We start from the raw sequence: 14,405 nt of genomic DNA, 5'->3' as shown, positions 1-14,405 counted from the left end.
TAATGCACTTTCTGCGTTGAGGCATTAGTTCAGCGAAATATAAATTTCGAATTCAATTAAAATTTAAAGATTGCTTATTATATCGGAGGTTTAATTGCTTTTAACCATCTGCTTTGAAGCCGTTGATGAGTAAATTTACTGAATTAAGTAGAACGAGACAAACCTATTGAGGGCCTATAAGCGTATTTGAGAAAGTGAAAATACGATGTTCGTCCAAATCATCTTAATGTAGACAAAAAGCTAAATCGCCGTAGTATCATTTCCAATTCATTGATGCTATCATGGACAATGGTCGGTACATGGAGTACCCGAAGTCTCCACCAATTTCTTGCGCTCGTAGTTATAGTTAGGGGAATATGAGTTGAGGTACCAGTCTAGATAGTAAAACTTTCAGTAACTGTAGCTGACACACCAAAATGTTGACTGTAGCACCACTTTAGATCTTTATTTCGAGATAGCAAACGTGACACTCCACGTCTAAAGTCTAAGTCTGGATGTCATCACACGGCTCGAAATTTTCTGAAGTTGGTGGCCCAGTGACAATGGTTGGTAGGCCATGCATATTTTAGTTTAGGGTTATTGTTTTCATTAACCAGACAAGAAAAAGCAATTTTTCAAGATTCTGCCCATGAAGGGAATTTTCTAATCCTTTGATGGGAATACTTGCACATCTAATACCCAAAGGAAACAGGTATAGAGCCCCAAAATGTGTTTCTGGTCCTTTATATTCAGCAAAAGTGATGCGGCGACACGGTTTTCTTTTTTTCTTTTTTTATTCTTAACTATGCTGGTTTGGCACTATTGATGCAACAGTTATTGTCTTTTATTACTGGCTGCATAATGCTTCCGCTTCCTTCTTAGCATTTTTGGACATAAAACAGTGATATCAAGGATAGCTCTACTGATGAGAATGTAACCCAAAAAAAGCCATGACGCGCAAGTTCTGAAATGACGCACGCGGTGACCAGAAACGATCTTTTTTTGGCCTGATGGACAATAGTGATACGTTTGATAACCTATTGACAGCTCGTTTCACTCAGAGTTGTACGCAGATTTTGACAGTCGTCATGACAACGACCACGACCTTCTCAGCACGACTAACGCACTGTAGCAGGGCTTAACTAGACCATGGGCTTTAGAGGAGGCATATTGTCTGTGATTGATAGATTATGATCAAAATGCAATGAAAATGCGTTTCATTGGTCATCATTCCTGTGCCTGTAATCCAAGTACATCAGTTCAGATATTGAAACTTCGTTGCAAAGTTTCACTACACGGTCGTCTTTGTAATTTGCAAAACAAAGTCATAGTCAGGCCTTACTCATGTTAATGTGTCCGACTGGATTTGACTAAAATTTTGCTCGTTCCAAAGTGACGGACCGACATGGTACGCCAAGTACTGACTGAATTTCATGTCCCGGTCTTTGGTAGTCCGTGTGGGCTACCATTTCATGGATTTTGGTAACCCCAGGGAAAAGTCGGTAGTCTTTGGACGCGGGACTACCGCTAATTTCGAGCCCTGCATCAGTGTACATTGTCTACAAGGTTACATACTATTCTAAAGTTACTTAACTACAAATTATTATCATTATACAATGGAAATCACATTGAAATTTCCTGCAAATCTTTGATTGTTTCTTAGGATTCAACAAGATCATATCATGGACCCCGCTCTCAATTGTTCTCATCCAACTTTTACCAATAATTAATGACACGTATAACGTTATTTCCCATCTCCTTCTCGTGCGATCTTAAACCAACGTTCACACGTCTTGGCCACGTGAGGGACACTTCGAGATAAAATCTCTACAAGGGAGGGCGTTACAGTACACAATGTGTGTTCGAAGTTTCAATGTTTGGGACTGGTCAGTTTCTTCGGCCTGGGGGGGGGGGGGAGTGGATTATTTTTGCCGACGTCAAAAAGTGGCTGACCCCTCCCCTATTCCAATTTTCGAAAACAGGGTGATCCCCCCAGCGTGCGACAAAGGTAAAACAAAAGGTGGAATATCAATTCAATAATTCCATATATATATATATATATATATATATATATATATATATATATATATATATATATATATATATATATATATATATTATACTTTTTGGGGTATATTTTAAACATTCAGTCATGTGTGTTTTGCAAAACAGACTTTCAATTTACAGACATCAAGATATTTCTGACATATATCTCTATATATTAAAGTACTGCGCCTGAATGGCACCCCGAAATTAAACACCCAGATATCTCTGATATAAGTTTCGCACTTGGAGGGGGCTCTGAAAAATATGTCTTATTATTATTAAAGTTACGCCACCCGAATGGCGCGCAAAAAAATGAAACTGAATGATGAAATATGTGGCTGGCACGATGCATTTTAGGCAAGTATGAGTCCGTGTTAATATTCAAAAACACACTTAACCTCCTGTTTGGCATTTCAAAAACATGGTGTCCCCCTATCACCAAAGTCAAAAACAGGGTGACCCCCACGAATCCACCCCAGGCCGAAGAAACTGACCAGTCCCTTAATAGCCTTAAAATAAAACTTTTGAAGGTGTTTGTCTATGACATGTCTTAGCCTATACCTTATACATTGGGGTCCATGTAAAGGAAGAACATAATACCGAGAGAAATTAGTTTACTCCATGGTGGCGTTTCAAATAATACATGCAGTGCACTATTTTCATTAGAAGTTCCAATGTTAACAGCTTTCAAATAAACATTTGGGTAGTGCTTACCAATTGGATTTGGCTTAGCCTCCAACCTATACACGGGCCAACACTGTGCAAAACATACGATAGTAGACTCAAATTTCATCTACTCTATGTTGGCTATGTCTTACTAATAAAGTAAGGCATTTCAGTTATATTTACCATAATGTATTTGAAGTTTTTAATATCAACAGTCTCATACCAGATACTTGAAAACCAATAAAGCTAATTGGTGCAGGCTCATTACCAATTCAACACAAGATATATGATGTTCTTAAAGGTATACTGTCACCTGTTCCAATTTTGCCACAGTTACCATGGAAAGAGAAAATCTTAACCAATCACAGATTTTAAGCGGGTGGCCGCTTTTTAAAAACAGCGCCCTCACATGGGCATTTTGAATACCAAGGAACGTCCCTTTGACCATATATGGGAATATTTAGATTACAGGTGACTGTATACCTTTAATGTTCATGTCAATACATGTATATATAATGTACAGTAAGGGGTCAATATACTGATAGCGATGGAAATATACATGGCCAGACTGGTTGCTAAGAGTATGGCACTAACAGTGAGCATCATCACCTTAACAGAGGATTGGCTGTGCGTGTGAGGCAGTCGCAACTGTGACACGTGAAAAAAGGTAACCTTATCCATGATATTGGTTAGTCTTCTGATATTTGGCATTTTCTGACCGTTTTTAAACATCTTTCAATAAGTCGAACAACATCAGCAACTGCTCGTTTGCAACAATATTAGAACAAGTGTAAAAAGGGTCAAAAGATAGAATAAAGTCGGATATGTTAAGTATGATTATCATGATTACACACACACACACACACACACACACACACACACACACCACACACACACACACACACAACACACACACCACACACACACATATATATATATATATATATATATATATATATATATATTATATATATATATATATATATATATACACACACACAAAAAGCCATCAGTACTTTAAAGAACAGGAAAGCCCTGGGTATGGATAAAATAACAAATGAAATGATAAAAGCAAGTAGACATGTATTAATTAAACAAATCAAAACTCTATTCAACATAATCTTAGCTAGCGGTCACTTTCCTGATGCATGGAATACAGGCATTATTGTACCGATATATAAAAAAGGAGACAAAAATGACCCGAGAAATTACAGAGGGATAACATTGCTAAGTACAATTAGTAAACTTTTTACTTCAGTTCTAAAACAAAGACTAATTACTCATATTAAAAATGAAAACCTTATAATTAGGGAACAAATTGGCTTTATGCCAGAGTTTAGTACATGTGATCATATACTAAAACAATTACTAATTTAATAATAAAACAATTACTTACAAAGTATCTGAGTAAGGGGAAATATATTTTGGCTGTTTCATAGACTTTCAGAAAGCCTTTGATTGAATTGGCATGTGGAGCTTCTACACAAATTAATAAAGTATGGTATCACAGGGAAATTTTATAACATCATAAAGTCAATTTATTTAAATTCGAAGGGTTGCATTAGGGTGAAAGAGGGACTCACTGAACAGTTTCCCATGGAGAGAGGAATAAGGCAAGGTGATGGCTTAAGCCCACTGCTTTTTAACCTATACATTAATGACATAAAAGATTCGCTTAATTGTGTCACCAATGACCCACCAACTTTATTACGGAGTACTTTATCATGTCTACTTTATGCCGATGACTTACTTCTACTATCTGGGACATCTACGGGGCTATGGAATGCTATAAATTCAGTAGGGCATTATTGTGAAAAATGGCATTTAGGCATAAACATTCTCAAATCAAAAATCATGGTTTTCAACAAATCGGGGAAAATTTTCAACAAATTTAAATTTACTATACATGGTAATGAGTTGGAAAATGTGTCAACATATACTTACCTTGGCATAAAGTTAAATATTACAGGAAAACTAAACAGAGCACAAATTGATTTGAAAAACAGAGCTATGAAGGCATGTTTTAAATTGAGACAGTTACTCTTTGCAGAATCAAATATTCCAATTAAGGTCCATTTACAAATGTTTGATGCCATGATAAAACCTATTCTGCTATACTGTACAGAAGTATGGACTGCGGACATGTGCACAAATGCAAAAACCATACTCACAAACTTAACAAACACAATTGAAAAGTTGCTCATTAAATTTTGCAAGCACATACTTAAAGTGAATAACAAAGCATCCAACATAGCATGTTTAATGGAACTGGGTAGATATCCTCTAATTGTTTCAAGCATGACACAAATGGTCAAATATTGGTAAAAATAAGTAAGAAAGCAGATACAACACTGACTCGTGAGGCATATGATCTGGGTTGTCAACTGGACAATGCACATACAGATAATTGGGTGTCAGGAATTAAACAATCGTTGCTGCTCATAAATATTTGAGATGCCATGAATATAAAAATAGAAAATGACAAACAGTTTAAAAACGATTTCCAATGTAAAAGGTAAACAGCTATTTGAAAAATGTGCATTTGAATTGATTCATGATGATACCAGACAAGGGCACCATAAAAATAAACTTCGCACATACAGAGAGTTGAAAAAAGATTTCTCTCTCGAAAGCTACCTTCATGTCATAAAAAAACCCAGATCACAGATCAGCCCTGTGTAAGTTACGCATTAGTGCACACATACTACACATAGAAACAGGTAGATATAGAAACCTTGATGTCATAGACAGAGCATGCCCAATTTGCCAAAACAAACAAGTAGAAGATGAGATACATTTTCTTTTTCATTGCAAAGGCTACACAGACATTAGACATGATTTTTTCAGTAAACTAAACATTTGTAAAAACGCATTCAGAGGCACACAAGACCTTATAAGCATCTTTTCAAGGACAGATAAAGCATCACTATGTGAATTGGGAAAATACATACATACATGTTTTAAACTCAGACAAGACAAAATGAAAAAACAAAGTAAACTATTCATTGTTGTTTTTGCAAAACCTTTATTGTACTTTATGATCAAGATCCCAACTGGGATACGATTTCAATAAAGGCTTACTTTACTTTTTACTATATATATATATATATATATATATATTATATATATATATATATATATATATATATATAATATATATATATATATATGTATATATGTATATATGTATGTATAGAGGGTTCAGCAAAGGTTCGACAACATAGTTTACTGGACAATGGACTCGACCTTATGACCTTATTAGGGCTCAGCTGTCAGTGAACAGCGCCGCTAATTTTGCTAAGGTGAACTTTGAAACTGAATTGTTTATCGCTCTGCCTTTTGGACCGCGGCCTGCACACTTTGGGCAGTACTAGTCCATGCTCACAGGGTAACCGCTGCACCGTTACCTTACCCTGACCTATCCGTCGCTCTGCCATCGGGCAAAACACGCTTGTTCACTCTTACAGTCGTCTGAACGGCGACGGCGTGATTTTCTTTTCAGCTGTGAACTGTGACCTCGAACGTGACTTTAGGCTCACGGCGTACTCATACCACAAAGACCTTCCGTACGTATTCCACAAGATTAATCATCATGATGGTCTCCATTTTGCAACGACGTTCGGCGCCTTTAAGCAGCGTACTAATGCGCACAGTGGTTTGCATCATGTGTTTCCAAGTGTCGTCAAGTAGTAAAATCTTGATTCTGCCTGGGGTACCAGTCGGAAGTCACTACTTGTTCATGGCCAAGATCGGCAAACTACTGACCGAACGAGGACACAACATCACAATGGTCACCAATGAAGGTTTCAATGCCTTACACGGCAAGAGGCTTGAGCAGGATAAGTCAGTCTTCTCCTTTGAGGAATACCAGAGCATCTTCAATAGTGACTTTATACAATCGTACTTACGTGCTTCAAGAGGCGTCTTTGACGGTAGCGTAGATTTCTGGGATATATTTGCTAACATCAAGCAACTGTCAGTTGATTGCGAAATGCTACTTGAGGACAATGACCTTTTCTTGAGATTAGACGAATCTAATTACGATCTCATTGTGGCCAATTCCTTCCACCTTTGCCATGCATTGGTTGTGCACAAACTCAATATTCCATTCATCTCTGTCTCGACCCAAAGAATCATCCCAATGCTGGATGGTTCTTTCCATGGAATTCCTTCTTACCCATCCTATGTTACAGCATTGATGTCAGGACTGATGGACAAAATGACCTTCGTTCAGCGCTTGAGAAACTTTGGACATTACCTCTTATCGTACTTTGTATTTAACCACGTTATGCTGAAACCATACAAAAGTTTGAAGGACACGCACAACATACGGCCGGACGCAAGTCTACACGAACTGCTCGGGAGTTCAGAGATGGCATTTTTCTGCTTTGATTTTGCATTTGAGTTTCCACGCCCGTCCATGCCTCATGCAGTACACATCGGGGGACTGCTCGCAGGACCAGCGTCGCCATTAACTAAGGTCTGAAAGACATAGCAATTTGCAGTGTTTATTGCAAATATATTTTGTTTTACATTTACTGCTGTTAATATGGTGTTATTTTTGCCCTTCTGAGTGCTTGCAAAATTTTAAAGCAAGTTGAGAAAATCTACAACCAAAGTGATTGATGTATACCGATGATACAACAACAGCGATGTCTGGTACAACACCATTGTCAAATTTTCGCTTCCATGGTAGACTGGGACCCATCTCTTGGCTTTTCTCGGCAGCAGTGACTGCATGGCTGGCCTAGCTGTGGCCATCACGTTCACTCATCGATCTACAGAATAGCCTACCACACCACAAACACGACAGTCTACTGAATTTTATTCCTTCAATTTACTCTGTGTTGATATTACATGTATATGCCCACAGACTTGAAGCAAGTCTCCTTTCATGGCTGTATGACTTTCTACTAAAGTTGCTTTAGAGTGTGTATACAGTATAGTAGATATATCCAAAACGAGTCCTCGAGTCACGTAGGGGTGGGATTGGGTGGGAACTCGCAAATTTGAAACATGCAAATGCTATGACCATCGACAAAATTTGCAAAAACTATCAATTTTCATTGTATTTTTTTAGCTCCGCTGTCAGCGACGCGGAGCTTATCAAATAGGTTGATTTTCCGTCGTCGTCCGTCGTCGTCCGTCGTCCGTCGTCGTCGTCGTCGTCCGTCAACAATTGCCTTCTCCTCTGAAACTGCAAGTCCAATTGCTTTGAAATTTTATATGCAGTTCACTTGGGGTGACCACACTTAAGTTTGTTCAAATCGTGGTGAAATTTGCATATTTGTATTTTTGGGGCAATTTTTGGTGTTTTTGGTAAAAAATCTTCTTCTCTGAAACCGCTTGTCCGATTGCTTTGAAATTTGACATGCAGTTCACTTAGGGTGACTTCAGTCAGATTTGTTCAAATCGTGGTGAAATTTGCATATTTGTATTTTTAAGGCAATTTTTGTCATTTTTGGTAAAAAAATCTTTAAAAATCTTCTTCTTCAAAACTACCAGTCAGATAGCTTTGATATTTGGTACATATGTCCCTAGGGATGATCTATTTCAGATTTGTTCAAATTGTGCAGAAATATGCAAATTTGCATTTTTAAGGCAATTTTTTTTTGCCATTTTTGGCCAAAAAATGTATTTCTCAAAAAGTACTGGTCTAATAGTTTTGAAATTTGGTATACACGTTTCTATAGATGAACTGAGTAATATATATTGAATTTCTGATGAAATCTGAAATTTTGTATTTTTGGGGCAATTTTTGCCATTTTTGGTCAAAAAATGCGTATTTCCAAACTATTTATCTGATAGCTTTCAAATTTGGTATACAGGTTCCTACAGATAAAGTACATGATATTTATTGGAATTGTGATGAAATCTGCAATTTTGTATTTTTGGGGCAATTTTTGCCAATTTTGGTCAAAAAATGTGTATTTCCAAAACTACTCGTCTGATAGCTTTGCAATTTGGTATACAGGTTTTTACAGATCACCTTAATGATATTTGTTGAAATTATGATGAAATCTGCAATTTTGTAATTTTGGGGCAATTTTTGCCATTTTTGGTCAAAAAATGTGTTTCTCAAAAATTACAGGTCTGATAGCTTTGAAATTTGGTATACAGGTTTCTACAGATGAGCTAAGTAATATATATTGAATTTCTGATGAAATCTGTAATTTTGTATTTTTGGGGCAATTTTTGCCATTTTTGGTCAAAAAATGTATTTCCAAAACTACTCATCCGATAGCTTTGAAATTTGGTATACAGGTTTCTATAGATGAACTAAATGATATTTATTAAAAAATAATGATGAAATCTGCAATTTGAATTTTTGGGGCAATTTTTTCCCATTTTTGGTCAAAAAATGTGTTTCTCAAAAAAGTACTGGTCTAACAGCTTTGAAATTTGGTACACAGGTTTCTATAGATGAAGTTATGAACTAAATTTGATCTCTTGAAATAAGATGAAATCTGCAATTTCATTTTTTGGGGTAATTGTTGCCATTTATGGTCAGAAAATTTTATTCTCAAAAAACTACTCATCAGATAGCTTTGGTTGACATGTTCTTAGGGATGATCGGATGTCATATATTCAAAGTATGATGAAATCTTCAATTGTGTATTTTTGCAGCTTATTTTAGCCACTTTTTTTCTGGCCTCTGCATTGAGCTATCAAAGATTTCCACCTTCTTCATCAACATGTGTAAAAAATAGTTATTCTTTACATAAACACAGCGGAGCTATATCGGCCGCTAGGTCGCTTGTTTTTATAAAACGGCCTGTAGGATTGGGAAGAGTTTATTGGGTCAGCGGAGAACGGAGTTGTAGTGTTCTCGTTTGGATCGCATGCTAATATAGCGCTCAACCCTGGGAAAGCCGAACTATTTGTGAGAGCGTTTGCGAGACTTCCACAGAAAGTCATCATGCGGTACGACGGTCCTCCGCCACCAGGCGTCGGAGACAATACTAAACTTGCCAAATGGATTCCACAGAATGATCTTCTGGGTAGGTAAACACAATCTCTAAATCACTTACATTTTTCTAGAGAGCCTTTTATATAATCCTACCTGTTAAGGTAGTTCGCGCCTCGACAGTGAAAGACTTAAACTTTTGCTCAAACTTTCCTTTAGGAATCTTTCAACCATTCTCTTTCTAAATCAAGAATAAAAATCGGGGGTCATCGTGCAAATTTTGGCACTAGGGAAACAAATAACTCAAGATTTGCCAATATTTAAAATTCAAAATGGCTGCCATCACTGCGTTAACTGTATGGAGAAAAATAAAATTTTCGAATTTCGAGAAATATAAACCGGTGAAAAGTTTTCTTACAACAAGAGCTTTAAAATGAACCCCCACAAGTGCTATACCAGAAAAGAAATGTAAAACTTTGAGAGTCCAAATTTGTGTCCCCGACGCGCGTTCTACTTTAAAGTTGTGCTCCAATGGTCAACAGACCACGAGTAAATGTTAGAAAAATTCTCAGTTTTTTAAACAAGCAGCAACACTTGAAAAATCCAATTAAATATGTGTAAAGAAGTTGTTTAATTCATGTTTTAAGTAGGCCTAATCGAAAATTGACTTTCGTAAATTTGCACACTATGACTGAACGCGATAGCTTTCATAGCAGTGAACTGTCGCATGGAAGAGTTCAAACACGAGAAATACGTCACAACGTAATTGTTTCTCAATAGTGCTCTCTTCCTAGCTACAGATTAAATTCGTTCAGATTAGCATAATAAAGTATCAAAGACTGTAAAGTGATATCACAAGCGTAGTTTCAGTGATCCAAATGTTATGATAACAATCAAGGTCTTTACAGCCCCCTCCCCATCTTCAGTTGCATTCGAGTTAATGTCTAATTAGGCCTATATCTAAACCAACCGCACTTTCAGGTCACCCTAAAACGAAAGCCTTCGTCGCTCATGGGGGCATGAACAGTGTTTACGAGGCCATTTACCACGGCATACCGGTCGTAGGAGTACCTTTATTTGCGGACAACTCCGACAATTTCGCCAGACTGGTCGATCGGGGAATGGCATTGACAGTAGACATCGTGACCCTAACGGAGGATCAGTTATATAAAGCTGTCACGACTGTGGTACATGACAAAAGGTAGTTCCCATTTCATCCTTTCATTGTCTTTGTAAGTTATTGAATAGATAATGTACTAGAGAAAGAACCAGGCTACATTGCATAAATTATGTCAGGTTTCCGAGTGCATTCATTTAATAAATCTAAGCCACAAAAAGTATGTAATTCGGCGTAAATATTTTCATACAATGCTTGCTGTCAAATTTTAGTCACGATGTTGCTATTTATTCCAATGTCATGAAAATACTGTATCACTTCTTCTTTGTTTCAGTTTTAAGGAGAATGCTATGAGATTATCACGAATCCACCGAAACCAACCGATGACTGCCGGTGAGAGCGCTGTCTATTGGACTGAGTATGTGCTGAGACATGGTGGTCAACATCTTCGACCGGCGTCGTTTGATTTGAACATTTTCCAATACTTCCTCGTCGATGTTTTTGCGTTTTGTTTAGTTGTTTGCGGGATTGTTGTTTACATTGCTGCGAAAATATGTAAGCTGTGTTGTCATGTGTGTAGGAGAAAAGAGAAAATACAGTAAAAATCGGACGTGAAATGCCTCGAAGTAGACCTTACACCTTTTCCCGGCCAGTGATGAGTAGACGCACATACATATTCAAACACTCCAATGAGTCTTCTCTTTTTGTTGATCTATTGTGTTATCTACACGATACGTGTGTGCTGCTCAAAAAAGTAAATGAACATATATAGGCATCTGTACAACTTTGATGATCTTCCCTGTATAAGGAAATTAGAGAAGGTACTTCCTGACGACGACACTCACCTCACACACAAACACACAGATTGACCATAGTGTGACGTAGCCATATAAATGCTTAGAATTTAACCTTTGAATTTGACTGTAACGACCCACAGTAACCCTGCACGTTATCTCCCGTGTTCGTTTTCGTGACCTTTATTGTTTCAACTCCTGAAGTTATTATCAATGCCTGGACGACCTTTACCCCTGTTTGACATTCTACAAGAGCGATTTGACTTTCCGATTGTTCTTAGTTAATTATAGACCCATGACTTTGCAGTTTCTGAAACTCAATATAAACTGTGCATTTTGACTTGTTAGACGGACATTACCGACGACGCCCCGAGACGACGTTCAACCGTGACCCTGACGACTAGTGTAGGTCATAGAAGTTTACCGTGTAACTCGTGTTACTCAGCTGAATAAAGTACTACGACTTAGAGTATTTCTGTGTACCGTTGCCGTCTCTTATACGTCTACTGCCCGACGTTCCCTGCCACAGAGTGTACGTATCCGATAATAGCTACATCACAACCACGCTAAGTGACAATAGCGTGGGCACCATAGTACCCTATAAATCATCCAGGTGCTGAAAACAACGCCAACAGACTGCAGTTGACATTACATTCTTGACATAGCTCTACTTTCTACCTGACGTTTTACAAGTTGCTCTCTTTTGAACCGACTTTGCTAACTTTTCTATAAGCTTACCCTATGTTGATTGATTTGAGTTGTGAGCTGCCAAACACATGCAACAGGTTCGTTTGCAATACATGTCTGGGCCATACATTAATATAGAGCAATATCAGAGAAAAGAAATTAAAAGCAATTAAAAACTCACTTTTTGCCTGATACAGTTTTGTACGTACAGAGTAGGAAAAACCCAAAATAAATATTATTGCTGATTTGAAATAGTATGATGCCTAATTATTGTAAAACTATACATCTTGGATGCTGTGTTGATATGTAAAAATAACAGGTCAAATAAAATAGAAAAGTATATTTACTCCAAACGCTGACATGATCATTTCCTAGGAAAAATCTTTCGTTAAAGTTAACAGGGTTGATATTGTGTAGTTTTATATAATTATTCTACAGTAGACTCTGATGCACAAGGACACATGCATGAGAAGCACACTGTATTACATGACTATCACTGACAAAAAATAAAGAAAAGCCACAGGGTAACTTTTTACTTTCCTTTATTAATCAAAAATATCATACAAACAAGGATATTGTGTACATTGAGCTGCTGAGTACCTTGCACATGTGTGCATCATCTGTGTCACATGTGCGTTGTGTTTCCTGAGTCTCGACCAAATATGGAAAACAGGGAAAACGGCACGGCCTATGCGTGTGTAACTCCTCACCGATATCACCGAGTGTGACTAGCTGTTCTTGAGACCTTTGATATTGAAGTGACATTGAATCTGGCTGGTAGGTTTCCGAATCTGCAGTAGAGTTTGTACATGCAGCTGGCAATTACAATTGGCGGCTAAAATACTGGACCGTTATGTACCGGATGCAATAAAACAATATATTATCTTCCTCAATTCTGCCAAAGGAGAGCAGAGCCGACATAATTTGTTGTGCCATAAAAAGGGTGATAAATGTGTGGTTTATCACAGACGACGTTTAATTTGGTGCACCCGTTCTGATAAGGAAACCATTGTATCTCCTTTTGATGCTGGTTCAAAGAGTAACGATACATCCTGGTACAACTAGTAATGTATTAACTAAGAGTTAATTCTTTATCGTGCAACTATACATTTAATTTGCTTGATCAAAGAGCAATTAGGTAGGGCAACGGATTCGGAAAGGCGTGCCCGGCCTTTCTGACTGAAACTGCATATGTAATGACTCTTATGAATCCTCTTGTAAAAGTTTTGAGGAGTTTCTTTCGAGCGTGTCTTCATTCGCCGGGGGACAACAGGTTAGCTGTTAAGTATATCTCAACTATAGCAGAAGAGTTAAAACGCGCAACCCGTTGATAATCAACCCTTCAAAAAAGTAGACCATTCTATAAAAAGTAACCTTTGAACTAAGTTATGAGCTGGCACAGTCACTATCCTCAATTGAAACAGACAAAAAAACTTAGTCTTGTGGCAACAGTTAATCTGGTTCTTTGAGGTTTTGATTTGGCGCTCTCCGTAAAATTGCTCACAGCATTCCAGTTCACGTTTTGTAGCATATTTTAACACTTTGAAGGTAAGGCACGGTACAAGTTATGGATCTTAAAGGTTATCGAAGTTGATGAAATGTTTCGTTGTTGGATTTATATCATGAAATTTTGCCCCTTGATCTAGATAGAGTCTACGAGTGTAAGGCTGTGTTCTGCAACAAATACGACATAAGTAACTTTTGATGATTTAAAAAAAATGAAGGTGATCTGCAATTTGTTGCAATACAAATGGGCGCTGTAAAGCATAAAGTGCAGAATATCAATTATATTATTGGCGACGTCGACAGAACGAGTTAATTTGTAACCTTTTTAACATTGCAACTAAATACAGGATGTGAAATCCATATTCAAAACCACATAGAGTGCAACAGTTGATCGTTTTTCATAGATACATGATAATCTTGAACCTTACAATAACTTTCTTTCTAGAAAATAAAAGGTTTGGAGAAATTCTATGAGACCTAAAAAAATAAATTTATTGTCTTGGTTTTTTTACAGACACTGGTATGCATTCCTCACAGATGTCTCTGTCTGCCCACAGCTCTTACGAAAACTATGAAAGAAATCAAGAGACCGTAGGTGAGACGATAGTTGAAATTCAATTATTACTCCTGTTACGTATGATTGTCATGGCTGTAAAATAATCCGTGACAAATCGCGGCGAACCTGTTTACTACAATGAAATTT

The 14,405-nt window shown here is 37.3% G+C and overlaps 1 protein-coding gene across 1 annotated transcript; it reads left to right on the top strand.

Annotated features, from left to right (window-relative positions):
* Positions 1-6,013: 6,013 nt before the first annotated feature.
* Positions 6,014-12,546, top strand: LOC139131464 (UDP-glucuronosyltransferase 2B15-like). Its single transcript, XM_070697517.1, has 4 exons — positions 6,014-7,171; positions 9,473-9,692; positions 10,580-10,799; positions 11,050-12,546. The coding sequence occupies exons 1-4, from the start codon at positions 6,284-6,286 to the stop codon at positions 11,315-11,317; spliced, it is 1,596 nt and encodes a 531-aa protein (XP_070553618.1). The 5' UTR covers positions 6,014-6,283; the 3' UTR covers positions 11,318-12,546.
* The last annotated feature ends 1,859 nt before the right edge of the window (positions 12,547-14,405 follow it).

Source organism: Ptychodera flava, chromosome 4 (genome assembly GCF_041260155.1).
Source record: "Ptychodera flava strain L36383 chromosome 4, AS_Pfla_20210202, whole genome shotgun sequence".
NCBI lineage: Eukaryota > Metazoa > Hemichordata > Enteropneusta > Ptychoderidae > Ptychodera > Ptychodera flava.
The sequence above is the reverse complement of the archived record's forward strand: the minus strand, read 5'-3'. Positions and strand labels throughout refer to the sequence as shown.

Coding starts and splice junctions, on each gene's coding strand:
- LOC139131464 (XM_070697517.1), top strand. CDS start 6,284: ATGATGGTCTCCATTTTGCAACGACGTTCGGCGCCTTTAAGCAGCGTA. Junction 9,693..10,579: donor TCCACAGAATGATCTTCTGG/GTAGGTAAACAC, acceptor CCGCACTTTCAG/GTCACCCTAAAACGAAAGCC. Junction 10,800..11,049: donor ACTGTGGTACATGACAAAAG/GTAGTTCCCATT, acceptor TCTTTGTTTCAG/TTTTAAGGAGAATGCTATGA.